Source organism: Staurois parvus, unplaced genomic scaffold (assembly GCF_062004578.1).
Source record: "Staurois parvus isolate SC_StPar_1 unplaced genomic scaffold, SC_StPar_1.0 ptg000580l, whole genome shotgun sequence".
Lineage (NCBI taxonomy): Eukaryota > Metazoa > Chordata > Amphibia > Anura > Ranidae > Staurois > Staurois parvus.
In genome coordinates this window covers 1,796,876-1,823,980 of record NW_028318376.1, presented here as the reverse complement: position 1 = coordinate 1,823,980, position 27,105 = coordinate 1,796,876, and the positions used below count along the sequence as shown (strand labels likewise).

The following is a 27,105-nucleotide window of genomic DNA, read 5'->3' as shown; positions in this document are numbered from 1 at the left end:
CTGCTGGGCGGAACTTGCGGGTGTCACTGCTGGGCACCGATCATCAGGGCACTGATCATCAGTGCCCTGATGATCGGTGCCGATCCCCGCTCTGACAACTGCCGGTTCTCGGCAGTACTTTCCTCACGATCTGACAGCGTGAGGAAAGTGCAGCCGAGAACCGGCACTTGCATTTCCCTGTGATCAGCGTGTCATTGGACACCGCTGATCACGTGGTAAAAGGCCGGTGGGATCGGCCTTTCACCACATCACGTGATCAGCTGTGTCCGTAGTACACAGCGATCACGGAGATCGCCGGGTGCGCGCCCCAGAGCGCGTTCTGGGAGGACGTCATATGACGTCCACTCAGAACTGGCCGGCCGCGGTGAAGCCGTCATTCGGCTATGCGCGGTCGGCAAGAGGTTAAAATATTTTTTTCCAGCAAGACTATAATTACTTGGTAAAGATTTTGACGCCTTTTAAAATATTGGTACCACATTGGCCTTATGCCAATCCAAGTGGTACTATGCCAGTCATTAAACAGTCCCTAAAAATTAGAAACAATGCATGGACCTGAATGGTGCAGCAAACTGGTCTGAGTAGCGTGCACCACATAAAACTGCGCAGATAGAGGTGTTTCAGGTATCTGTGCAACACAAGAATTGGTTTCTATTTTACTGTGAAGTAGAAATTATGCAGGGTCTGCACCCAATTAGCAATGAAGATGTGGCAGTTATTGATATAGAAAACTGCCGCAGATCCCCACCAGATCGACTTGGCATACGGGAGAAGGGGAAAAAAGTGGGTGCATAAACCACTGCAATAACGCATATTAGCTTTTTTTTTTTTACAGAGCTGATATTTTAAAAAATGCTCTGCCTGGAGTTTTACTGTAAAGTAGACCTGTGCCTTGCCCATGTAGGCTATGAACTGGCACCCTCATTATCTTCATGTTATTACAACGTTAGCCATCAGTGTGAATACAGGAAACCCTGTGTAAGCTCAAATTCACGACTTGGAGCTTATATAAGACTGAAGATTCTCTCCGTTCCCCCATATGATAGCACTGGGTGCCTAAACAGCCAAACACTAAGCACCAGTGCTGTCACATGGGAGAAAAAGGAGTGAGACAGATTTCCTGTTTTCCCCCTTTCTCTCACTAAAAAATTCTCAAATTCAATTGGTAGTCTATTAAATAAACCGCAAGCAGATCTTAGGCAGAAAGTTTTATTGACAGTCTGGAAAAGATGTGATCACTGTATTTCTCTCCGCTCTCTGATTCTAACCACATGCCCACTTGACAGTAAAAGAACCAGCATAATGCAGGATTTAATGTCAGATTTGAACATTTCTAATGAGGGAGGAAGAGCATGGCCTGTGACACACCATACACCTTTAAAAGAAACCTGACAGGATAGAAATATGAAAGCTTCCATTGCTGCTTTACATCTTAAGATGCTCCTTTTTACAAGTGCTTCATAGGTGCTTTTTGAATGCTGAGAACAGCCTTCCTCACTATAGACTGCAAATTTTAGATCATCATTCTTTCTTATACTGTGTGACTGCAGGAAATACCAATATACCACCATTCCAGGCAATTACATAAATGTCTAATTCCATAAATTGTTGGGGGTAGGTTGCCTTCCAATCAATATTTTTTTTTTTTTTTTTTAAAGGTGGCTGATATTGCTAAATTGTATTCTAAAGTGTATGGCCAGGATAGGTGGATATGCCGGTTCATACATATGCGAATTGGATGCATTTTGGACCACATCCAATTCACATGGCATGTGAAGAACATTGCTTTCTATTGTGCCTGTTTACATATGTCCAATGCAGCTGAAGAGTGGATTCAGTGAAAATTGAAAAATATTGAAAAGTGCAGTTCAGTTCAGGTGCGAATTCAGGCCCATTGACTTCTATGGGATTTCTTTTGAATCGCACATGGCATTCATTCATGAACAGGATAAAATCCTGACCGGATACTGATCTAAACCTGACATGAAATGCTGAACAACTATGTTGTCAATTAGCTGTGAAAACAGAGCCTCAATTCGCACAGCATGTGTGAATCCACACGGACACTCCCAGAGGTCTTCAAAAAGCCCAAGGTAAAATTACAAGTAGCCTGTTACATGCAATATGGCATACTTTACTGTAACACTATAAGATGTCTCATCTTGCCCCGCAGGCTAAACAAGAGAATCTATTAATTCCCACATACAGTCAGGTCCATAAATATTGGGACATCAACACAATTCTAACATTTGTGGCTCTATACACCACCACAATGGATTTGAAATGAAATGAACAAGATGTGCTTTAACTGCAGACTGTCAGCTTTAATTTGAGGGTATTTACATCCAAATCAGGTGAACGGTGTAGGAATTACAACAGTTTGCATATGTGCCTCCCACTTGTTAAGGGACCAAAAGTAGTGGGACAGAATAATAATCATAAATCAAACTTTCACATTTTAATACTTGGTTGCAAATCCTTTGCAGTCAATTACAGCCTGAAGTCTGGAACGCATAGACATCACCAGACGCTGGGTTTCATCCCTGGTGATACTCTGCCAGGCCTCTACTGCATCTGTCTTCAGTTTCTGCTTGTTCTTGGGGCATTTTCCCTTCAGTTTTGTCTTAAGCAAGTGAAATGCATGCTCAATCGGATTCAGGTCAGGTGATTGACTTAGCCATTGCATACCATTCCACTTCTTTCCCCTAAAAAAGTCTTTGGTTGCTTTTGCAGTATGCTTTGGGTCATTGTCCATCTGCACTGTGAAGCGGCGTCCAATGAGTTCTGAAGCATTTGGCTGAATATGAGCAGATAATATTGCCCGAAACACTTCAGAATTCATCCGGCTGCTTTTGTCAGCAGTCACATCATCAATAAATACAAGAGAACCAGTTCCATTGGCAGCCATACATGCCCACGCCATGACACTACCACCACCATGCTTCACTGATGAGGTGGTATGCTTAGGATAATGAGCAGTTCCTTTCCTTCTCCATACTCTTCTCTTGCCATCACTCTGGTACAAGTTGATCTTGGTCTCATCTGTCCATAGGATGTTGTTCCAGAACTGTGAAGGCTTTTTTAGATGTCGTTTGGCAAACTCTAATCTGGCCTTCCTGTTTTTGAGGCTCACCAATGGTTTCCATCTTGTGGTGAACCCTCTGTATTCACTCTGGTGAAGTCTTCTCTTGATTGTTGACTTTGACACACATACACCTACCTCCTGGAGAGTGTTCTTGATCTGGCCAACTGTTGTGAAGGGTGTTTTCTTCACCAGGGAAAGAATTCTTTGGTCATCCACCACAGTTATTTTCTGTGGTCTTCCGGGTCTTTTGGTGTTGCTGAGCTCACCGGTGCGTTCCTTCTTTTTAAGAATGTTCCAAACAGTTGTTTTGGCCACGACTAATGTTTTTGCTATCTCTCTGATGGGTTTGTTTTGTTTTTTCAGCCTAATGATGGCTTGCTTCACTGATAGTGACAGCTCTTTGGATCTCATCTTGAGAGTTGACAGCAACAGATTCCAAATGCAAATAGCACACTTGAAATGAACTCTGGACCTTTTATCTGCTCATTGTAATTGGGATAATGAGGGAATAACACACACCTGGCCATGGAACAGCTGAGAAGCCAATTGTCCCATTACTTTTGGTCCCTTAACAAGTGGGAGGCACATATGCAAACTGTTGTAATTCCTACACCGTTCATCTGATTTGGATGTAAATACCCTCAAATTAAAGCTGACAGTCTGCAGTTAAAGCACATCTTATTCATTTCAAAACCATTGTGGTGGTGTATAGAGCCAAAAATGTTAGAATTGTGTCGATGTCCCAATATTTATGGACCTGACTGTACATGCTAAACAGCGTGGATGTAAAAATTTGTGTCAGCAACAACTTTAACAGCTGGAACCCAGGGCTGCCAGATTACTGTAACAATGGCTGCATCCAACTGGATGCAGCTGCTGTTTGGCTGACAATTTTCTCTTAGCTCCTTTGATTTTCAGATTGCAGAAAGTTGGGTGGAAGGATGACAACAGGGCCTTCCATTGCTTGAATTTTAGCGAATTCATCAAAACTCTGTGTAAGGCCAGTGTAAGTTTAAGGTTTCCTGACATACATGCAAGTCTACAGAGCTAACAAGAATACAATTTCAGAAAACTGGATTTCAGAACTCTTTCCAAAATATATAGTAGACCTCAGTTCTAGGGTTCATACATTTTTTTCTGTAAATCTGCTGTATAGCATATTTCTGAAATGCTTCTCATATTTCCAAAAGACATATAGGGGTCGATTTACTAAAGGCAAAACAGACTCTGCAAAGTGCAGTTGCTCCAGAGCTTAGTAAATGAACAGAAGCTCTGCTATCTTCCACCATGAGAAAGCAAAAATGCATTTTTTTTGTTTTTTTGTTTAAATAATTTTCTTTGCATGTGATTGGGTATTCTTTGCAAAGTGAAGCTTCATCTCATTTACTAAAGTCCGGAGCAACTGCACATTGCAAAGTGCACAGTTTATTTGCCTTTAGTAAATGAACCCCATATTGTACACAATTTACGCAATCCGTGTGCAGATCTGTTCTTTTACCACATTTACCATCATGGCCATCAGTTTAGTCTGGGTAAGAAGGGCATTTCTGCATAAAGGGGGAGATGTTCAGAGTACACAGAATACGGTGCTAAAATAGGTATTCTACATATAGATTATTATTAGAGGCTTCAAATTCCAGTAGAGAATTTGCTGAAATTGATATGATACTTTTCAGAGAAAGACACACAGATTATACAATATAGGCTGAATCTTCTTATTTGTTCTCTTTCAACCAGCCTCCAAGCTGCTGGCAACCCTTGCTCTTTTGCATTCATCTCTTGAAGCTGGGCATAAATTACAAACATTAATAGAACATTTATACAAAAATCATCAATACATTAGGTAACATGATGAATATCGTTCAAAAGGTATTTTTAAAAGTTCTCTTAAAGCGAGTTCCAGCTGAAAAACAAAAATATAAGTCAGCAGCTACAAAAGCTGTAGCTGCTGACTTTTAAAATACAGCCTCTTACCTGTCCCTCGGTCCAGCGGTGTCTTCTCTCCCTGGCGCCGGCATCTTTAGTGTGGGCATCTGGCTGCTTTGTGAATGACCCCTTAGTCTTCTGGGACCTGTCATGTGTCCCAGAAGACTACGGGGAGGGGAACTCCGCTTTAACATTCTATTTTGAACAGTGAATGGAATTTCCCAAACAAACCACGTTCACGGTTAGAACCCCATTAAATCTAGAAAAAAACAATTTCCATCCTACACTTTAAAAATATCTCATCACGGAGGTCAAAAGTAAACATCAATTTGACCTCAGTGATGATTAGAAAAAACTAAAACAAACATTTCTGGACTAAATTTTATCAGTATATGGCCACCTTTAGCTACCTGGCTGCTAAGGAGACACCCATGCTCTACAGCTACACAAAGCACCCAGAAAGCAATGTCCCTGCTCCGCCCTCCCAGCTATTTACTGATGGTAGTAGAAGCCTATTGCGCCATTGCTCTCAGAACCCTCCTATGCAACCCAGAAGATCGGAAAGCAGTGTAGATCAAGGAGGACCCAATAAACATGGACCCCAGGTACAAGTTTAGAGACAGTGGGGGCACAAAAAAGTACTGAGCCATTTTGTACCTTAATGCAAAGGATGCATTATCTGAAAAAAACAAAACATCTAGGATTTAGGATCACTTTAACTTACAAAATTACAATAATCTATGTGCCGTGTGCTGCCCAGTTGTTTTTAGCTAAAATATTTTAAGGCAGATTCAGAAGCAATTAAACAAAGCAGCAGTTTTAAGCACACATTTAGGGCTCTAACTAGTATATTTAGAAAGGTATTTAAAAGATCATAAAAATATATGCTGCTGGGTGATTTGAGATACTGCTCATTTGGACTACATTTTCAAACAAATGTAAAACATACTGATAAAGTCTTTGGGGAAAAAGCAGTGCATGACTGCATTGGAGCAGATGTTAAAAGTTATTTAAAAATTCTACACTCGTCAAATCTTCAGGAGGTTCCTGTACCAAATCTGTAAGGGAGCCATCATAATAATAAATAATAAATAGCCATGTATATCTGTCTAAAACAAAACCAAACTAATGTTTATCAGCTGGGAGTACCACTGGTAGAGAGCAAAATGTTAATGTTTAGTGCCAACAGCATTCAAAGTGCATATTGTTCAATGTATAGATATATTGCATGCTCAAAGCTTCATTTTCAATAGCAGTGGATGCATCCAAATGTAGACTTATTTAATTAAAAAGTGCAGCAATTAACTGCAAAGTACTTGGATCCACAGGTACCAGCCACATTACTTTTTGTACTGATCAGATATAAAACTGGCAGCTATTTTTACTGAACTTCATACTTTGAGCAATTATGAATGCTGCCTGTATTACTATGTGCTTTAGTTCTAGTGTTCAAATATACTTTAAAAGAGAAGTGTGGGATTTAAAAATAAACACAGTACTCACCTAGGTGGATGCAGCATGCAGCATTGGTCCGATGCTGGATCTGCCCCCCCCCCCCTCCCCAATCATGTCCAAGACCAAGAACTGCAAGATCACACACACACCACTGATCGCTCAGTTCTTGGTCTTCAGTGAGCAGAGAGCTATGACGGTCAGTAACTGGCTCTCCGCCCTGCCCCTTCAGAGCTCACTAGAGCACTGGGCTGTGGAGGAGACGGGAGCGTCTGGCTTAGGCTCTTAGGCAATCTGAGATGTTGAGCCATCTGCTAGTCAAGAATCTGGGTGGATCCTACATTAAATTTGGGCTCCTTCCAGAGACTGGACTAGCTGAGTGACATACGCCAACAGCTGACTTTAGCCCTCTGTTGGCAGAATATGGTTCACAGGTGTGCAGAACAAAGTGCACTTATGTGACCCCCAGGGGAAGTAGGGACGAGAACCTTTACCCTACTTCTCCTTTAAATACACCTATGCTCCCATGACAGACAACTGAATGATTTAACTTTCTCTGTAGGATGCTGAGAAAAATTACATCTTTAGGCCCATGCAGCATTGGCGATTTTGCCACTACCAAAAGCCAGAAAGCTCCACAGTGGAAGAATTGCTGCAGCATCTTGATAACTAGTTAGCAGCAACAAAAGTGACAGAACATTGGTTCAGGCAGCTATGGAGCCCAACCACAACAGATGGGTAAAAAGCCTAGTAGATGCTTGGCTATCCTACAACTGACAGAATCCCTGATTTGGCCTATTGTACAAAAAATAGCCAAGAGAAAGGCCTGTTTTCCTGATGTTAGGAGTATCTCATTAGGCAATACAGTGGCTTGGTGGCGATTACTTCTGCCTTCAGCTCAAATTCCAGGCCATGTTCTCCCTGTGCCTGCGTGTGATTCCTCCAGATACTCCGATTTTCTCCCACACTCTGAAGGCATGCTGGAAGGTTAATTGGCTCCAGTCTAAATTGGACCTAGTATGTGTGCATGTGAGAAGGCAGGGTCTGATGTGGATGAATAGTATGTAAAAAGTGCTACGTAAATGCCAATAATGATAGTCAAAACATTCAGTTGCAGTACTAGCAAAGGGTGCTATAAACCAGCAATTACCCTATTGTCCTCTAACGAGCATCCTATTTAAGCGATATATACATAGTTAAAGCCATGCAAATAAACAAAACAAATCAATTTATCTCTAAAAAAAAAAAAAAAACACCAAATTTTCCATTTTCCATGGGTAACTGACTCCTCATAAGACAATACATTAGCATGGTTGCTATGAAAACAGCATGCAACTTTAAGATGGAAAACTTCATATTAATTATACAGAGTAGTTACGTAGGAGTTGTTTATGAAATCTAATGCGGTGTTTGAGGAACTGCTCCTCGTACAGCATTATTTACACCTCAGTTATTTTGGTCCATGTGTCTAGCAGATATTGCAATGAATTTTTTAACCCACGTAAATCAGATATGTTAGTCTCTCAGCTTCAACAATCTTTTAGCGAACCTGTTTCATCATGTACAAATCTTAATGGTATGTCTATGTGATGTTTGTTGAAGGGAACAGTAAATTAATCATGCTATGTAAATATAGCTGATATACCTGTGCTAACAGGTTGTATGCTGTATTACAAATTATGTCTGATAAAACTGAAAGACAATACTCCAAATGCAATCAGATTTCCAATTTCCTCTCGTCTTTGCAAAACCAAAGAAAATTCAGGCCACATTTAGTCAATGGCTGTCTATACACAGGCAGATGTCTGAAGAAGGATCTGAGACCTGCCTAAACTTGTAAGAATACCAAATACCCAAACCCCAGCTGTTCTTCTCTTGTATTTTGCTCATTTATTTTCCAATATAAATTAAAATGCTTGTTTATTCACTGTAAATGTAAAGGCCTGTTTAATTTTCCTGTAAAATACATAAATGATTGTTAAAGCTCATTTCATGCCCTCAACAAGAGTCACTTACCACTAATAGGTAATAGAAGACTGGAATGTTTGACTCATCCTACACCACATGTACCAGGCAGGGTACATATCTGTCATTGGTGGATAGGTGGGATCTTGGTCACAGGTTTTAAAAAACAATGTAATGGGTTGCAGAAACTGAAGAGGCTGACATTTTGTGGAATTATATTTCTATTAAAAATAAACAAGATGTGCCACCCAACCCCACACCACTGAATAAGTTACAGTTAGGTCCATATATATTTGGACACAGGCACTATTTTAGCTTTTTTCAGGAATTTACCAAAACATATTCAAGCTATAGTTATATAATGGATATGGGCTGAAGGTGCACACTCTCAGGTTTAATTTGAGGGTATGTACATCCAAATTGGAGGAAGGGTTTAGGAATTACAGCTCTGAAGAGTATCCATCCCCTCTTTTTCAAGGGACCAAAAGTAATTGGACAATTGAATAAAATCATAAATAAAATGTTCATTTTTAATATTTTGTTGAGAACCCTTTACTGGCAATGACTGCCTGAAGTCTGGAACCCATGGAAATTACCAAAGACTGGGTTTCCTCCTTTCTCATGCTTTGCCAGGCTCTAACTGTAGCTGTTCTTTGTTTGTGGGTCTGCCTTTTAGTTTTGCCTTCAGCAAGTGAAATGCATGTTCAATTGGGTCGAGATCAGGTGATTGACTCGGCCATTGCAAAATATTCCACTTCTTTTCCTTCAAAAGCTCCTGGGTTGCTTTTGCAGTGTGTTTTGGATCATTGTCCATCTGTACTGTGAAGCGCCATCCAATCAATTTTGCTGCATTTGGCTGAATCTAGGCTGACAGTATATCTCTAAACACTGCAGAATTCATCCGGCTGCTTCTGTCTTCTGTCACATCATCAATAAACACCAATGATCCAGTGCCACTGGAAGCCATGCATGCCCATGCCATCACACTGCCTCCACCATGCTTTACAGATAACGTTGTGTGCTTTGGATCATGAGCTGTTCCAAGCCTTCTCCATACTTTTTTCTTCCCGTCATTCTGGTACAGATTAATCTTAGTTTCATCCGTCCAAAGAATGATTTCCAGAACTGGTCTGGCTTTTTTTAGATGGTTTTTGGCAAAGTCTAATCTGGCTTTTCTATTCTTCAGGCTTATAAATGGTTTGCACCTTGTGGTGAACCCTCTGTATTTGCTCTTGTGATGTTTTCTCTTGATTGTAGACTTTGACAATGATACACCCACCTCCTGGAGAGTGTCCTTCACTTGTCTGGATGTTGTGAATGGGTTTATCTTTACCATAGAGAGGATGCTGCGATCATCCACCACTGTTGTCTTCCATGGACGTCCACGCCTTTTTATGTTGCTGAGCTCACCAGTGCGTTCTTCTTTCCTCAGAATGTATCAAACTGTTGATTTGGCCACTCCTAATGTTGCTGCTATCTCTCTGTTTGTTTCATTTTTGAAGCCTTACATTGGCCTGTTTCACTTGCATGGACAGCTCCTTTGAACACATGATGTAGTTTCACAGCAATAGATTCCAAATGCAAATACCACACTTAGAATCAACTCCAGACCTTTTATCTGCTTAAATGATGAAGAAATAATGAAGAAGTAGCCCACACAAGGCCAAGAAACAGATTTTGATTCAATTGTCCAATTACTTTTGGTCCCTTGAAAAAGAGGGGATGGCTACTCTTAAGAGCTGTAATTCGTAAACCCTTTCTCCAATTTGGATGTAAATGCCCTCAAATTAAACCTGAAAGTGTTCACTTTCAGCCCATATCCATTATATAACAATAGCTTGAATATGTTTTGGTAAATACCTGAAAAAAGTTAAAACTGTGCCTGTGTCCAAATATATATGGACCTAACTGCATATTGGAAAACTCTTTCTGTAGGAGTGTTAGCTTTCGGGACCTAACAAGATTAAGTGTTCCTTTTTAGTATTTACCTTAAACACAACAGAAAAAACTGAGACTGGCCATAGATAGTTCAAATCTCGTCCAGTTCAGCAGGAACCAGCTAAGATTTGAACCATGTATGGACAGGCTGAATGTAGCAAATTGATCAAATCGATCAACTTGGGTACAACCAGCATTTTCGGGTTTTACATGTGATTATCGCTAGCAGCTGCTATAGCCGCTAGCAATAATCACAGTTTTCTTCCGGCGGAGACAGCTTCCCTCGCCAGGAGAACCCAAGCTCGGAAAGAGGGATTCCCCCATCAACACTGTCTGTGCACGCACGGTTGCAGGAAAGAATTTTTCTCCATGTATGGCATGTCCAAATTCTCAGCATAGATACTGAAAGCCCCCCAGACTGGCACTACCCTGGATCCAGCAGGCAAGGGGTTCCAGGAGATGCTTCTGTTTACCTCCTGCTCTCTGGACTCTCTTCAATGGTGCCCAGTCCATGTTATTGGAGAAAAAAAAAAAATACAGTTGTCTCTAAAGAATGAAGATGCGCTAGAGAAGAGCCTTTATTTTTATGGAAGTCAAGAGCGCATGTTCTGAGCAGAGCAGAAGAATCCAGGAGAGCAGAAGTAAAGAAAGCAGCGAAACTCAGCAGATTGGGCCTGCCAGCCATAGGCGAGTGTCCATCTGGGGTCTGTAAATGGAGAGTAGGCTCAAGGGTCCAGCAGCTAACACTTTACACCTCAGTTTTGATTCCTCTTCCTAAGACATTCTGCAGTGTAATGGATCAAAGTCATAGTTTTTGTCTATGAGCAAAGCCAATTTCCTGCCTTGGGAACCAGGCATTTTTCCCTACTTGTTATGTTCTTGTGCACTGGTGTTCTCAACTCCCACAAGAGCTCTCCTGTCCTTGGAGCCTATAAGAGAGAACCCAGCCACTAGAAGCATAACCTCTAACAATAAGAGTTGTGCACATCACACATTGAGTGATGTGAACACCCAAAGAAAGACTACACGTAGTAAACAAAGAGAATTGCCACATGATTATAGCATCCGGTAAGTAAGTAAATAAATAATACTCACCTAGGTGGATGCAGCATAGGTCTGATGCTGCATCTGTCCCTCACCACTTCTAAGACTGAGAATTGAGCAATCAGACACTGCTGACTGCTCAGTTCTTAGCCTTCAGTGAGCAGTGAACAAAGTGCTCTGCCTCCTCCAGACCTCACTGGAGCGCTGGACTGTGGAGGGGGCAGGAGGAGCTGGCTCAGACTCTCAGCAGATCGCTGAGAAGCTGAGCCAGCTGCTTGTCCAGGCATTTAGGTGAATTCTGACCATATGGACGGGATCTCTCCAAAGCCTGGACCGACTCTGCGATATTAGCAGACAGTGTGCTTTAGCTGCACTCCTGTGATCCATAGAATTTCAGACAAAAAAAGCTTTGGCTATACTTCTCCTTTAATACAAAATGTGATCCAACTGGTTTTTCCTCTGCTTTGGTCAGTAACCTGCCATCCATATGACCTCTGCAGCAGCTGAGTACCAGATGTACAAATACAAGCCGCTACTTTTTTTTTTTTTTTTTTAAATATTGTCCTCATCTGTTCACAAAAAGAGTTGAATTCTTTTCATGGAATGCAATGTGTTCTATGAATGTGAGAGGAGGGTAAATAATGGTACCTCCCCTTGTACATTTTCCAGAAATATATATATATATATATATATATATATATATATATATATATATATATACATATACACACACACACACACACACACACACACACACATATATATATATATATACACACACACACATTTTTTTAATTGTCAATTTACAAGAACTTAGTACAGAACCTAGCACAATTGCACAAAGTGCAACAGGAAAGAGTTCAGTGCCCCTACAACGGTACCAAGTATGCACAAAATACACAAGACTACAATAGTTAAGGAGTCTATATGCAGAGTCGTTATGCTGGAAAGGACAGCAGGTCAGAGCAGGTCAGGAAATCCAGATCCAGCGTGCACTGAAAAAAGGCATGGAGAAGTCTATACTGGGATATGTCAAAGCGTGAATGTCTTTTATTTTTTTAAACAGAATACAAGTCTTATGAATGGATGAGGGGAGAGTAATCAACACAATGACACAATGACAGCACTGTACTTAAAACGGAGTTCCACTTGAAAAAAAAAAAAGTCAGCAGCTACAAAAACTTTAAAATACAGACACTTGCGTGTCGGTAAGTTTAACCGGTCGTCTTCTCTCCTTGCCGCCGGGCATCTTCAGTGTGGGCACCCGGCTGTGACAGTTGGCGGCTTCACAACCAGGTGCCCACTGTGCATGCGCGAGAAGCGCTGAGTTTTGTGAATGACCCGTAGTCTTCTGGGACCTGTCACATGTCCCAGCAGACTACGGGGCGGGGGGAGGGAGGGGGGACAACTTCCGCTTCCGATCGCCTAGGCGATCGCAGCAGAAGTGGGAGCAGGTACCTGTCAAATTCGGGTCCCCCCCCTGCTCCCCAAAAGGTGCCAAACCTTAACTGGGAAACGGGGGACAAAGGCTTAAAGCGGAACTTCACCTTTTGGGTGGAGCTCCACTTTAAGCCAGAAATTTCAGTTGCAATGCTGGGAAAAAAAAATGCAGTTTGTTGTATCCGTGTTGTAAAGAGCCAAGTACAGTAACAAGAAGCCAGCCAGTAATGGAATAATTAGCATTAGAAGTAAATTATACTTTTGCCTATGCCCAATTTTTTTGGGGGGGTTTCACTTTAAGCACAGTAACCTATAGCAGCCAATCAAAATCCATTCCATATGGCAGTGATTCCCAACCTCAGGCCTCAATTACCCCCAACAAGCCATGTTTTGGGAATTTCCCTTCATCCTCATGCACGCAGAGCTTTAAAAACACTGCTTATACAGGTGTTGAGTGTTTTTCTTCCAGCCTATAAAAGCACCTCTATGTAATCCTGTGTGTCCCATATACATGTAGGTATTTACAGGCATATTAAAAAAGGGTTTTTACAGGCACGCAAAAAAAAACATAAAAAACAAAACACAACAAAAAGGAGCATTGTAGAGAGGAGTTTCAGTCAAAAAATGTGTTTAAATGCTATGCGCATAAAAGGTATGCGTGTAAAAGCATTCCAAAAGGCCAGAATACACTAAAAAGACTGGTACACACTACTAGTTTTTTCTATCTGATGTTAGTACAGCGATCTCCTCTGCTGTGCTATTGTGTTCTGACAGGGGAGGCCCCCCTCTAGAACACTCCGGTCAGCACTCTCAGCCATTGGCTGAGAGCGTAGATTGGCAGACCTTCGACAGAAGTCGGCCGAACGTCCGGCTTCTGTCGGACCTGCTGCTGTGAACACAGGTCGAATGTCAGTCAGTTTTTATTGAACTGGCCAATGCCACCCAACATTTGGCCAATGTGTATTAGGTACTCTGGCAAGTAGAATGCATTTTTTATGCCGCTTTTTCCTTCCAGCAATCCCAATGTTCAAAGTGGCTTTTGCAGACGCCCCTGTGTGCCTGAGGCCTTAGATTAAAAAAAAAGAAAGCTCTCAAGGCTTTAAAAGTGATTTAAAGCACATGTGCAAGGTGAAGGAAATCTTCACAACAAGACCTGTTGTGGGTACTTGAAGACTGCAGTTGGGAACCACTGCCATACAGGAATGGTTGAATGAGTTCTAATAAGTTGCTATTGTGGTTACTACATTAAATGGATAAGCATTCTTAAAGAGGAATTCAAGTCAAACGCAGAAAATTTTATATATTGAAATTTACCAATCCTTTGATGTGGTGGCTGCATTAGTGTTCTTTTTTTAGTCTTTTTCCCTTCCATTTTCACCTGGTGATCTAGCCTATGTTAAAGAGCCCCCCGACTCTGAATGAAGGAGCACAGGGAGCCCCTTTGGATAGCAGCATTGTCAGTCTGGGGGAGGGGAGTGTTAGATGTACTAGCAGATTTAAATACAGTGACAAAATTGAAGCCAAACTCCAGCTCACACATTATAATCAGTTACAACAGTTTTTTTTTCCTTTTTGGAGAAAGATTTTACATAAATAAACGCTGACTATTGAAAGCACCCCTGTCAGTGGTAAATGGTTTGTCTCATCCCTGTAACTGCAAAGGAGCCTGTTCTTTTGAAAAAACAGACTTACTTGCCTGATCACCAGAGGAAAATAAAAGAAAGAAAATCTAAAAAGGAAACTAATGCAGTAATCACACCTATGAAATGGTAAGCTACAATGTAATAAATGTTTGGTTTTGGGTTTAAATACAGCTTTAAGCTGGCCACACACTGATCGAAAATTTTCCAGTCCTTGCAGGACCAGCCACATTTCGATTAGTGTCTGGGCTCCCCTTCTTGACAGATGTCAACTGTTTGATTGACTTCTGTTGAAGGGACATGTTGAAAATCCTTTTGATGATCAGTGGCTGCAGCCAATCAGCTACAGATCAGTGTATTCTGACAGCCATATCACTGTCAGATTAGCATGTTTCGTGAAAAGAAGGGGCAATGGGGATTCCTCCATCCATTTTGGTGGTCAGAGGAGTATGATAGTTTTTTCCCAGTGGAAAAACTAAAAAGAATGGTGTATAGCCAGCTTTAGTTGTATAAGAGAGTCTCCATTTCGGCTATCCATATTCAACACATCAAAGCACAGCAGGCTGTAATGAGAGGAAAGCACATCCGAGTACTACGGCTAAATTTTCTCTCCGGTACGGTTTCTGGATTCAATCCAGGAAGAACAAGAAAGTCACAAGGACTACAAATTATTAAATCATTTACAATGTCTACATCACAGCAATTACAGGAAAGTACAATTTTACAGTTCTACATGTCATTGTTTCCAGTGCTGATGAAGCAATTGTTGAAAAAACTGAAATGTTCTAGCTAGTTCAGAAGCATATGCTCTGTCTATTTTTATTCTCAGACTTGATTCTGTTTCAAAACAAGTTCGTCTTAGCATGAAAACATCCAAAATGGATAATGTCATATTGTGTTATGTAATAAAATAAGCAGGATCCTTGGTAATAAAATAAGCAGGATCCTTGGTAATAAAATAAGCAGGATACTTGGTAATAAAATAAGCAGGATACTTGTAAAAAAAAAAAAACACACAACGTCTCAGCTCACCACATGGGCAGGTGGGCCTAGAAATTGAATAATTGCAGTAGTTTTTGTTCAATTTTACAATCAGCCTTGGTGCAAGGTGTTGAAAATAGTCAGGCGAACAGGGCCTGCAGCCATTAGCTGTGGGCACTGTTTAGGTTTGCTGACAGCAAGCACTCATGGCTGTCAAAATACAATTTCCTGGCAGGGGGGAGATCTGTCCATCCACACTGCACGCTGAACAAAAATCTATTAGTGTATGGCCAGCTTTAGGCTCATCTTTAAGTCTTGTTTGAAAAGAGGATTTCTCAGATTACAGAAGGTACTATGTGTGTGTGGGTCTAAACCACGGTGTACACGGTTCAGCATTGTGTTCAACAATCAAACAGATTGCCCCATCCTCACAACAAGGTGGATGGAGGAATCCTCCCAGCTGTGCTATTGTATTCTGACAGCTGAGACTCCTTGATTGGCTGCAAGCTGCTGATAAAAAGGAATATTTCCAGCAGGTCCATTTGACAGAAGCCAGGCTAACACTCAGCTTTTGTTAAATCTGGAGGGCTACACACAGATCAGAGTTTGGCTGGTCCCTGCTGAATCAGGTGATTTCGATCCATGTGTACCCAGCCTAACTCTAGTAAAAGGAAAACTCCTTCCTTGCAGTGAGGCTGCACCCACAGTCCAAGGGTTGACTGTTTTTCTGTCCTGTAGGCATAAATAAGCAGTTTTACTTACCTGATCAGCCACACCACCGCAGATTGCACTCTCCCATACTCCAGAATTGGACTGTCCCTTGGCATCCTCCCATCCAATGCAGGGCTATGGTCCCTTAATCAGTCTTGATGATTCCAGAGGCCCTTAGACTGCTGGAGAATAGGAGGAGAAGAGGCTGCGGGAACTGGTCTAGCAGCACTAGGGACAGCAGTGAAGACTGCAAGAGTGGATGATCAGGGTAGTAAAAAGTGCTCTTCCAAATTCCTAAACAAGCAGGTAACCCTTGAAGTGTGGGTAAAGCCCCACTGCAAGGGAGGAGTTTTCGTTTTCCTGGAGCTTAGCGTTAGGAAAGGACATATTACGCATTTTTGCCGTATTTTGCGTTTTCCTGCGGCCAGGGTAGGCTTGTGTGCATGCAGCCTTACAATGAAATCTCAAACAGTGTTATCAGCTCTGATCAGTTATCTGCTGCTGGACTGCAGAACACCCCCCCCCCCCCCTTATGGATGAGGAGAGAGGAAGTTGTTCCATAGTCAAAATCAGGAGACAGCAGCCTAATGTTGCTTTTGCATAGAAAAATGAAATGAATAGAAACTGCATCAAAAATGCACCAGGAGTCACAGGACCTTTTTTCAGAGGTGCAAAACCACAGTAAAAAAAGCATGTGTGTTTTTAACACGTTTTCACAAAAGAGCACTGTGAAATTAGCCTTAATAAGCGTTGCGTTTTGGTAGTCCATCTATTTTAGTCTTCCAATGCACAACAAATTCAAACCAGCATCATTTTTGGTATTGCAATGCACTGTTACCCACACTAGTACATTATGCAATGCAGATACATTGCTTTAGTTAGGGTGCTACTGAAAATACAGTATTTTTCGCTCCATAAGACGCACCTGACCATAAGATGCACCTAGGTTTTAGAGGAGAAAAACAAGAAAAAAAATATTCTGAACCAATGGACTGCGGACACAGTACAGGAGATGACCAGAGACTGCGGACACAGTACAGGAGATGACCAGAGACTGCAGACACAGTACAGGAGATGACCAGAGACTGCGGACACAGTGCAGGAGATGACCAGAGACTGCGGACACAGTGCAGGAGATGACCAGAGACTGCGGACACAGTGCAGGAGATGACCAGAGACTGCGGACACAGTACAGGAGATGACCAGAGACTGCGGACACAGTACAGGAGATGACCAGAGACTGCGGACACAGTACAGGAGATGACCAGAGACTGCGGACACAGTACAGGAGATGACCAGAGACTGCGGACACAGTACAGGAGATGACCAGAGACTGCGGACACAGTACAGGAGATGACCAGAGACTGCGGACACAGTACAGGAGATGACCAGAGACTGCGGACACAGTACAGGAGATGACCAGAGACTGCGGACACAGTACAGGAGATGACCAGAGACTGCGGACACAGTACAGGAGATGACCAGAGACTGCGGACACAGTACAGGAGATGACCAGAGACTGCGGACCTTTGGGGATTTGACAGGTACCCGCTCCCACTTCCGTGGAGTTGTTCTCTCTTTAGTGTGGGCACCCAGCTGTGACAGCCCGGTACCCACTGCGCATGCCAGGCCATTCACAAAGCACAACGCTTCTCGCGCATGCACAGTGGGCACCCGGCTGTCACAGTACATTGATTTGTGTACAACCAGTCTGCCTATACATTGATCAAAATTTAGTCGCTGCTGAACTGGCTGAAGTTCATGTATGGGCGGCTTAAGTTCAAAATATATGTATGTACAAGATAGATAAGAGTAGATAAAAAAAAAAAAAAAGTTTTAAATAGCTGATCTCAATCAGCGCCTCATGAAGATACCATGCTCCTGGACAGTAATATGTGACTGGCTTAGTCTTCGTTATTTCAGCTTAGCAGCACAGTGTCCCTAAAAAATGGGTTTAACTGTGTGTGGAGTGGGGGATCTTCTAGCACCTAAAGACAGCAAGAACCAGTCAGATTGGAAAATACCATATTTTTCGCTCCATAAGATGCACTTTTTTCCCCCCAAAAAAGGAGGGAAATGTCAGTGCATCTTATGGAGCGAATATGGAGTGGCCGGTCTGGTATTTCCGCCGCCGACACAGTGTCAGAATACCGGGCCGGCCGCTCAGTTCTTTTCTGCAGCAGGACCTTACCTGTTCCTCGGTCCAGCGCTGTACAGTCTTCCCGCGCTGGCATCTTTAGTTTGGGCACCCGGCTGTGACAGGTAGATTTTACAGACAGTAAACTGGTATTAGCATTCACAATCCCTAAACCCATCACTGGGGAAAGGAAAAATGCTCCCTTGCTGTGGGGCTGCCTCCGCACTGTAAGGATTAAACGGTTACTAAACCCAGGACCCTGCATTCACTATCTGGTCTCCCACAGTACACAGAACATGGAAGTGCAATTATTTAAGTAAACATACTGCTAAATACCTTTTCTCATCAGCAGTTAGAGCAGTCTTGTGATTTCTATCAGTGTTCAGCAGAGCACTGGTTAAAGCTTGTAGGAGTTCTCTAGGAGGATGCAGAACTCCTGACCTCTATCTGGGCAATGCTGATCACATGCACTCTCACAAGAAAGAAGAAAAAAAAAAAAACTCTGGTTAGTGCAGTCATGTCTCTTGCTGTGCCTTTCTGCTCTGACAGGGGGACTGTCTCCTCAGCCAGACTTTACACTTGTTTCTGCTGGAAGGACAGCTGTACACATGGTCCAAATGGCAGCCAGTTCCTGCTGAACCAGCCGACATGTGGACCGTGTGTACCCACCTTTACGGAATTCAGTAAGTGAAACTGCTCTCTTTCTTGTCCACTAGACCTAAACAAGTAGTTAACCTTTGCAGTGCTGGGCTGCATGGGAGGATTTTTACTTTCCCTGGAGTTCAGCTTTAAGTTTACCTAACCTGCACTACAGATGTCCAAAAAAAAAAAAAAAAAAAAAAAAAAGGGAAGAACCACAGGAATGAATTGTTTATGAAAACATTTCCACCATCTGTCTCAAGTATTGCCATTCTATTTTCAAACACTATCCAAATCTATATCGACCTTAACTTAATATACAATAGGCGTTACTGTGGAGAGAAATGTACACAACTACCCACAGACAAGACGGCAGTTGTAAATGTGCAATTCTGAGCCAATTATTTAACCATCTAAAATAAACAGTATGGTGGGCCTCCCGCAGGCTTAATTGGATCATGCAGGATACAGGGTCAGTGTACAAAAGATATTTCTGTTTTGCTCTTGACATGGGTCTGTTAAACATATAAACAGGATTTATATAGCGCCAACAGTTTGCTCAGAGCTTTACAATAGAACGGGAGACAATATAGCAACAATACAGTTCAATACAAGAGGGTTAAGAGGGCCCTGCTCCTTGGAGCTTACAACCTAAGAGAGAGGGGCTAGTGGTACAAAAGGTAATAACTGTGAGGGATGGACTGGTAGGAGGAATAGAAGATTCCATTGTTAGCTGAGGGCAGGATAGGCTTCCCTGAATTGATAGGTTTTCAGAGATCGCCTAAATTTGTGCAGAGTAGGCGATAGTCTGATAAGTTGCAATAGAGAGTTCCAGAGGATGGGGGAAGCTCTGGAGAAGTCCTGGATTTGGAGTTTGAATTGGATCATGTGATCGCAGTAGATAATTTCAAAGCAAAGCTTACAGGTACATGGAGTGTGCATAAGTATTGGGTATGATTGTTTGATAATCTTAACAGAAACCCTAACTGAAGGCAATAAAAGTCTGCCATTGTTGAACACTCAGTCTTGCAGCGCTGAAGATTACTTCCCATAAAGTTTTGCCACCACAAAAACAGTGAGCAGACAGACCCCTTTGTTGTAGAAGAGACATGCAATTATCTTCTGCAATAAAATACAACTACCTGCCTGCTTGCTATCTTCAACTGCTGAGAAGACTGACTCCTGCGCATGCACAAAAGTGATGTCATCTCAAACCGACCAATGAAGACAGCCAAAGAATGGCATTTATACATATATGAAACAGGATTAATGAATGCTGAAATGTGCCAGCATCCGTAAAATAATAGTTTCAAAAGAGGATTCAGTTGTTGGGATCTTATAGGCACACGGGAGATTGAATAAATACAATCAAAAGTAACTTTACAATCTTAAAATCTACAGCACAGTGGCTAAGTGGGGCAACACAGTGGCTAAGTGGTTAGCACTTCCGCCTGGCAGTACCAGGGTTGCCAGTTCAAATCCCAACCACGGCACCACCTGCCTGGAGTTTGCATGTTCTCCCTTTGCATGCGTGGGTTTCATCCAGGTACTCCGGTTTCCTCCCACACTCCAAAGACATGCTGGAAGGTTAATTGGATCCTGTCTAAATTGGCCCTAATATGTGTATGTATTAATGTGAGTTAGGGACCTTAGATTGTACACTCCTTGAGGGTTAGGGACTGATGTGAATGTACAATATATATGTGTAAAGTGCTGCGTAAATTGATGGTGCTATAGAAGTACCTGAAATAAATAATAAATAAATACATGCTAGTGCCTGTGTGGGAGAGGAATCACAGGAAATGGAAATGTAACTCTGCTTTAAATGCAACCCTATGGGGCCCCTCGAGTCTGCAGCCCAAAGCAGCTGCCTATTTTGCTCTTATCATAATCCATCACTGCTTCCTATTACAAAAAAAAACAAAAAAAAACGAACAACTTGCTATCACTCACAGATATTTCCAACTGTGTGGACCTGAATTAACCTTCCTTGTGTTCATCAGGAAAGGCATTAATATTTATTATCAGTACATGCATTACTTCTGTACAACAAAAGAGTTATATGATTAGCCATCGTGGGCTCCTACAAAAAGCATTAGAGTACTTCCAGTATTAAAGTACAGAAGACATCTTCTAGAGAAATATCTACCTGCCTATTCGAAAGCTCACCACACACAATTCAATTTTTCTGTACAATCTCCTTTAGATTTATTTGACAACAATGTTGTACAAGTGCCTTCCTAAAAGGATACAAATGGATTGGATAGTTTAGTAGGTAATCCAAACTGTTAATTATACAGTCCATTTTGTAATGACAAGTATGGTGGCTTTTAGGCCAATCAGTGGACCCAACAGAACACCAACTACAGTTAAAGTTTGTTTTCACTTCTGAAAAATAAACACAAAACAAGTGCTTCAAAAGGTTAAGTTTGTGGCAAACTTTCAACAATGCACTGTATATACCAGCACGATAACAATTTAAAATTCACCCCATACGCACAATAAAACAAATGGAAACAAGAAAACCGTGCTTGCTCTGTAATGTTGTTAAAGCAATCCAAGTACATCGAACACTCTGCAATGTGTGGCATATATGGGTCACATTCCCAGTTTGATTTGAACTTTTAGCTCCAAGAATAGTACAGTACCCTGAACTCCTGTATGATCAATGAAAAGGAAACAAAAACAAATCAGCAGTACGTAGGCAGTGGGTGTAGGATGTTTCTCCTAGTTCCTGCATCCAAGCCAACACCTAGCTAGGTACACCAACGTCCACTTCCTATTATTCCAAGCTGACAAGCGTATCAGTCATCCACAATCTGCAGTTCTTCTTGGCCCATTTCAGATACCACCACTTCAGCTATACTGAAAGCCTAACAATATATTTACCTTATTTGCTCCCTGCTTGATGGTTTAATAGATCACTGAGTTTGGTTAGCTCTGATCAACAAAGGAAAAAAAAAACAGCTGTTCATCCAGCCAGAAATCTTGTGAGCCGATAACCATCCAGAAGCAGAGAGCACAGGAAGTTATCAGATAGCATTGTTAGCCAGTGCAATACAACATACCAAGCCAGTTGAAGAGATGGTAGGGAGGTGTTCTGTGGTATAGTGTAGTCTTAGGGTGAGAGTGCAGCTCAGTACGGTTGTCACCCTAGGACAGGAACTGTGTTGATGGCACTATTACCAGGGAAAAAAGCCTCAACACAGAAAACCAATGCAGCCACAATATTCTAAGGCTGGTAGGCTGCAACACGATCAGTTTTTTAGATTTAGATACACTAACTTTTTGCAAAATGTGTCATCACATACCAGACAAGACATTGCTTATCATAAATCTGATTGTTATGAGAGATTCCACTAGACATGCAAAACCACCAGACTTAGAAACTTAGAATGATTACAAGTTTAAAAGTGACCTCTGGGAAAACTAACAGTCCTCTCTGCAGTGGGGTTATCTGCTCATTTCTGTCTAGGGGACTGGGTAAAGGTACAGGATTACAATGCAGCGGGTGGTCTGCAGTCCAGCCAGATCTGTGCACTGCTAATGTGCCGACCTTGGCATATATATTTCAGGAACTTATATAGCACTGTCAATTTACACAGCTCTTTACATATATATATTGTACATTCACATCAGTCCCTAACCCTCAAGGGGTACACAATCTAAGGTCCCTAACTCACATTCATACATACACATACTAGGGACAATTTAGACAGGAGCCAATTAGCCTACCAGCATGTCTTTGGAGTGTGGGAGGAAACCGGAGTACCCAGAGGAAACCCACGCAGGCACAGGGAGAACAAGCAAACTCCAGGCAGGTGATGCCGTGGTTGGGATTTGAACCAATGACCCTAGTACTGCCACACAGAAGTGCTAACCATTTAGCCACTGTGCTGCATATCACACTGTTTGCTTTTTTTTTTTTTTTGGAACTTTATTGAAATGTCACAGACATCTCAAAGTTTAATAGTTCATGCCATAGTGTGAGGTAATGGATAAAAAAAAAATTACTTTTTTTTTCAAAACGCAGTGGTGTGACCCAGGCACACAGGACACAAGCCATTTTGCATGGTCATATGGTGAGACTGTGCTGGAATAGCCGCTCAATACAGTCTCATCACATCTAATGTGAATCTACCTTAAAACACTTAACGTACCGGATTCTCTGTTCCTGTAGGTTCCTCCAAGTTGCTAGACCAGTCCCTGCAGCCTCTCCTCTCCTGCAATCCAGTGGTTTAAGGTCATCTGACATCTTCAAGACCTAAAGCAGGAACCATAGCCCTGTACTGGACATGTAGATGCCAGGGGACAGTCCACTGCTGGAGAGCAGGAGAGAGTTGTCTGCAGAGGATCAGGTAAGATGTTCTCCCTGTGCAGGTTTCCTCCGGGTACTCCGGCTTACTCAGACTCTCCAAAGACAAGCTGGTAGGTGAATTGTCTCCTGTCTAAACTGTCTAAAGTGTGTGTATGAATGTGAGTAAGCATTGGTTTACACTATGAACCGCATATGAATCGCACAGGAACCACACTGCATTCCTATTCAGTTCCCACATGATTCAGTGCACTGCAACTTGAGCCCAATCTTTTTGAATGCTCTAAAATTGCACCAAAGTCATGCATTCACCAAATTTGCAACCGGACTGCATGGGTGTTTTGTACCAATGCGATCTGGTGCAGGCTAATGCACTGTGTTTGCAACCTGCATTTGGGGTGTCATTAAAATTGCACTGTCACCTGCTATAGATAGCAAAGGGCAGTATGATTTGAATGTGGTGCAGGAAACACGCAGAGATCCCTGGTTTCACCACACTGCATTTTAGTGTGCATCTAGAGTTAGGGGCCTTACATTGTAAACTCCTCGAGGGCAGGGACTGATGTTGTGAACGTACAATATAGATGTAAAGTGTTGTGCACATTCAGCGCTATACAAGTATCTGTAATAAGAGCTTGTTTACATTAGCAGCAGCCCTTGCCTCTCCTTTGAAAAGTGATCCACAAATGTGGATCAGAGGGTGCATGACAGGCAGTTGAGAAGTGATGTGTATGTTTAAACCCACAACAATCAGTCTGTATATACAGCAAAGCATGCTTGTTATACTCACTGTGGAACCTAAGGGGCCAATTCTCTGCATTGTGTAAAAAGGTGGTTTGATCCTGTCTTCTCTGATCCTCCCCTTCTTCTACTGACCCCAATATATCTCCTGATAGAAGATAAGCTAGGAGTCACTCTGCACATGCTCAGTTTGTGTATTGCAATCTCCCAAGAAAAAAAACCTTCAGCATGTAGTCAGCACAGGGCCAATCAGCACTGTCCAGACAGCGTTCAGGGGTCCTGCATCCTCCTAGAGCAGATAGAAAACTCCTCCTACAAGCTTTAACATGTGCTCTGCTGGATACTGAGGTCACACTACTGCTCTAACTGCTGATGAGTTATTTAGCAGTTTATAATTTACTAAAATAATTGCATTTCCATGTTCTGTGTACTGTGGGAGACCAGATATAGTGAATGCAGGATCCTGGGTTTAGTAACACTTTAAAAACAAATTGAAGCAAAAGAAGCAAAAAAAAAGAAAACTGTCAATATGAACCACCGTATTATTATGATACAGGACTTCTATAGCACCAACAGTTTGCCCAGTGCTTTACAATATAAAAGGGCTACAATACAATCAAAACAAGAGGATTAGGAGGACCCTGCTCATAAGAGCTTACAATCTAATCATATACAAAACTAAGGTTGCTGTCCACCTGTCCTATGGGTAACGACATTACCTGCAGCATGGGTACCAACTTTACAAAGTCATATGTCGCCTCTTCAGCACCTGTTATAACCTTTAAAAGTTCACACCACCATGCCACGCTCATGGTTGCAGGGCAGCCACACGAACGGGTGTTGACTGGCACCAGTACTACCTGTTAAAATGCGAATGCATGGTGGCCATGGCTTGTGTACAACCACTGTGTCGGGACCAGAGAGCCGCAAAATTGTGGCCCAGCCACCTATTTTTACCACCCTCTGGCCACAAGTGTGAATGAGCCCTAAAAGTGTTCCTGGGGTCCATTTATGGGGGGTGATGATGAAGAAGTGTGCCCCCCTCACCCCCGCACAGAACCAAAGACACCGCTGCAAAGGGAGGACTTTTCTGGAGTTGGGCTTTAAAGTGTAGAAAAGAGAAGTGGTGTGATCCCGGACAGATTGGATAAGAAGTCCTGGGGTCCATTTATGGGGGGTGATGATGATGATGATGATGAAGAAGTGTGCCCCCCCTCACAGAACCGAGCGCACCGCTGCAAAGGGAGGACTTTTCTGGAGTCGGGCTTTAAAGTGCAGAAAAGAGAAGTGGTGTGTTCCCGGACAGATTGGATAACAAGTCCTGGGGTCCATTTATTGGGGGTGATGATGAAGAAGTGTGCCCCCCTCACCCCCCGCACAGAACCAAGCACACCGCTGCAAAGGGAGTACTTTTCTGGAGTCGGGCTTTAAAGTGTAGAAAAGAGAAGTGGTGTGTTCCCGGACAGATTGGATAAGAAGTCCTGGGGTCCATTTATGGGGGGTGATGATGAAGAAGTGTGCCCCCCCTCACCCCCTGTGGAGATGTGTAAACTCTCAGTAAGAGGGGCCAGATGGTAAGAGGAGCCCCCCAGTCATCTCCAGGAATCAGCCTGCAACTTCCTCCTCCACTGTTTACAATGCCCCAGCCTGCCCTGACCCCACAAACTTTACACGACTTCCCTGTATCCCCCCCAAATGCCCCCTCACCCCATGTGCCCCAATGCCCCCTCACCCCTGCCCTCTTACCACTTTGTCCATCAGTTTCCAGGTCTTCTCCACCGTCCTCCGGTCGGCCGCCGCCTGTTTGGGGGGTCCCACTGCATCCTGGATGGCATCGATGAAGCCCAGTATGCGGCCCTTGCGGGGGTTTTGGCTCCGGGCCCCCGGGAGACGCCCGGTCAGGGCGCCACCGCCGCTCGTACTACTGCTACTACTACTGCTGCTGGCCATGGCTGGAGAGGGAGAGGCGGCCGCAGGCTGACTTCCCACAAGGACACAAAGGACGGGGCTGTCCACAGCTCCGCACACAGATCCCCCCACACTGCCCGCTCTCAGGACAGGCGCCCCGGACACTCCACACGCCGCTGCTGGGCTTTCCAAACTCCGCGTCCCCTCTCTTCCCTGCTCATAGGAGCCGCAGGCTGAGCTGGTGAGATCACCGGAGGAGGAGGAGGGGAGGAGCGGGGCTGCTTCTCTACACCAAGCGCCTCACTCCGGCCTCCCTCGCATCCCTCTAGACGTTCCTGGGCTCCGCTCTGCTACACTCTGTCCGCTATAGGAGGGAATCACCCCCCACAGATCAGTGAGGGGAGCCGTCACCCAATCATCAGCCAGACAGCATGCTGCTTCATGTTCCCTTCAAGTGATTGGCTAGGCACTAAGCTGAGGGAAAGTTCCCTTGTGAAGTCAGCAGCCTATTTGCCACTATTAATCCAACCTCTGTGGGTCAGTGGGTAAAGTCATCCAAGGCTGCTTCCAACCTCTGTGGGTCAGTGGGTAAAGTCATCCAAGGCTGCTTCCAACCTCTGTGGGTCAGTGGGTAAAGTCATCCAAGGCTGCGTCCAACCTCTGTGGGTCAGTGGGTAAAGTCATCCAAGGCTGCGTCCAACCTCTGTGGGTCACTGGGTAAAGTCTTCCAAGGCTGCATCCAACCTCTGTGGGTCAGTGGGTAAAGTCATCCAAGGCTGCGTCCAACCTCTGTGGGTCAGTGGGTAAAGTCATCCAAGGCTGCGTCCAACCTCTGTGGGTAAAGTCATCCAAGGCTGCGTCCAACCTCTGAGGGTCAGTGGGTAAAGTCATCCAAGGCTGCTTCCAACCTCTGTGGGTCAGTGGGTAAAGTCATCCAAGGCTGCTTCCAACCTCTGTGGGTCAGTGAGTAAAGTCATCCAAGGCTGCTTCCAACCTCTGTGGGTAAAGTCATCCAAGGCTGCTTCCAACCTCTGTGGGTCAGTGGGTAAAGTCATCCAAGGCTGCTTCCAACCTCTGTGGGTCAGTGGGTAAAGTCATCCAAGGCTGCTTCCAACCTCTGTGGGTCAGTGGGTAAAGTCATCCAAGGCTGCTTTCACACTCATCCGCTTTTCTTCCACTTCTGCGT

At 43.3% G+C, this 27,105-nt stretch overlaps 1 protein-coding gene across 4 annotated transcripts in view; it reads right to left on the bottom strand.

Moving 5' to 3' along the window:
• Nucleotides 1-26,231, bottom strand: part of CBLB (Cbl proto-oncogene B) — a 263,546-nt gene extending 237,315 nt beyond the window's left edge. Inside the window, exon 1 of one of the 4 annotated variants that reach the window (XM_089692244.1) lies at nt 25,758-26,231. In XM_089692244.1, coding sequence (XP_089548370.1) covers nt 25,758-25,961 — 204 coding nt within the window. In that variant the 5' untranslated portion in view covers nt 25,962-26,231. The remainder of the gene's footprint in view (nt 1-25,757) is intronic. The other 3 variants (XM_089692245.1, XM_089692243.1, XM_089692242.1) reach the window with 3 other exon arrangements.
• Between the last annotated feature and the right edge of the window lie 874 nt (nt 26,232-27,105).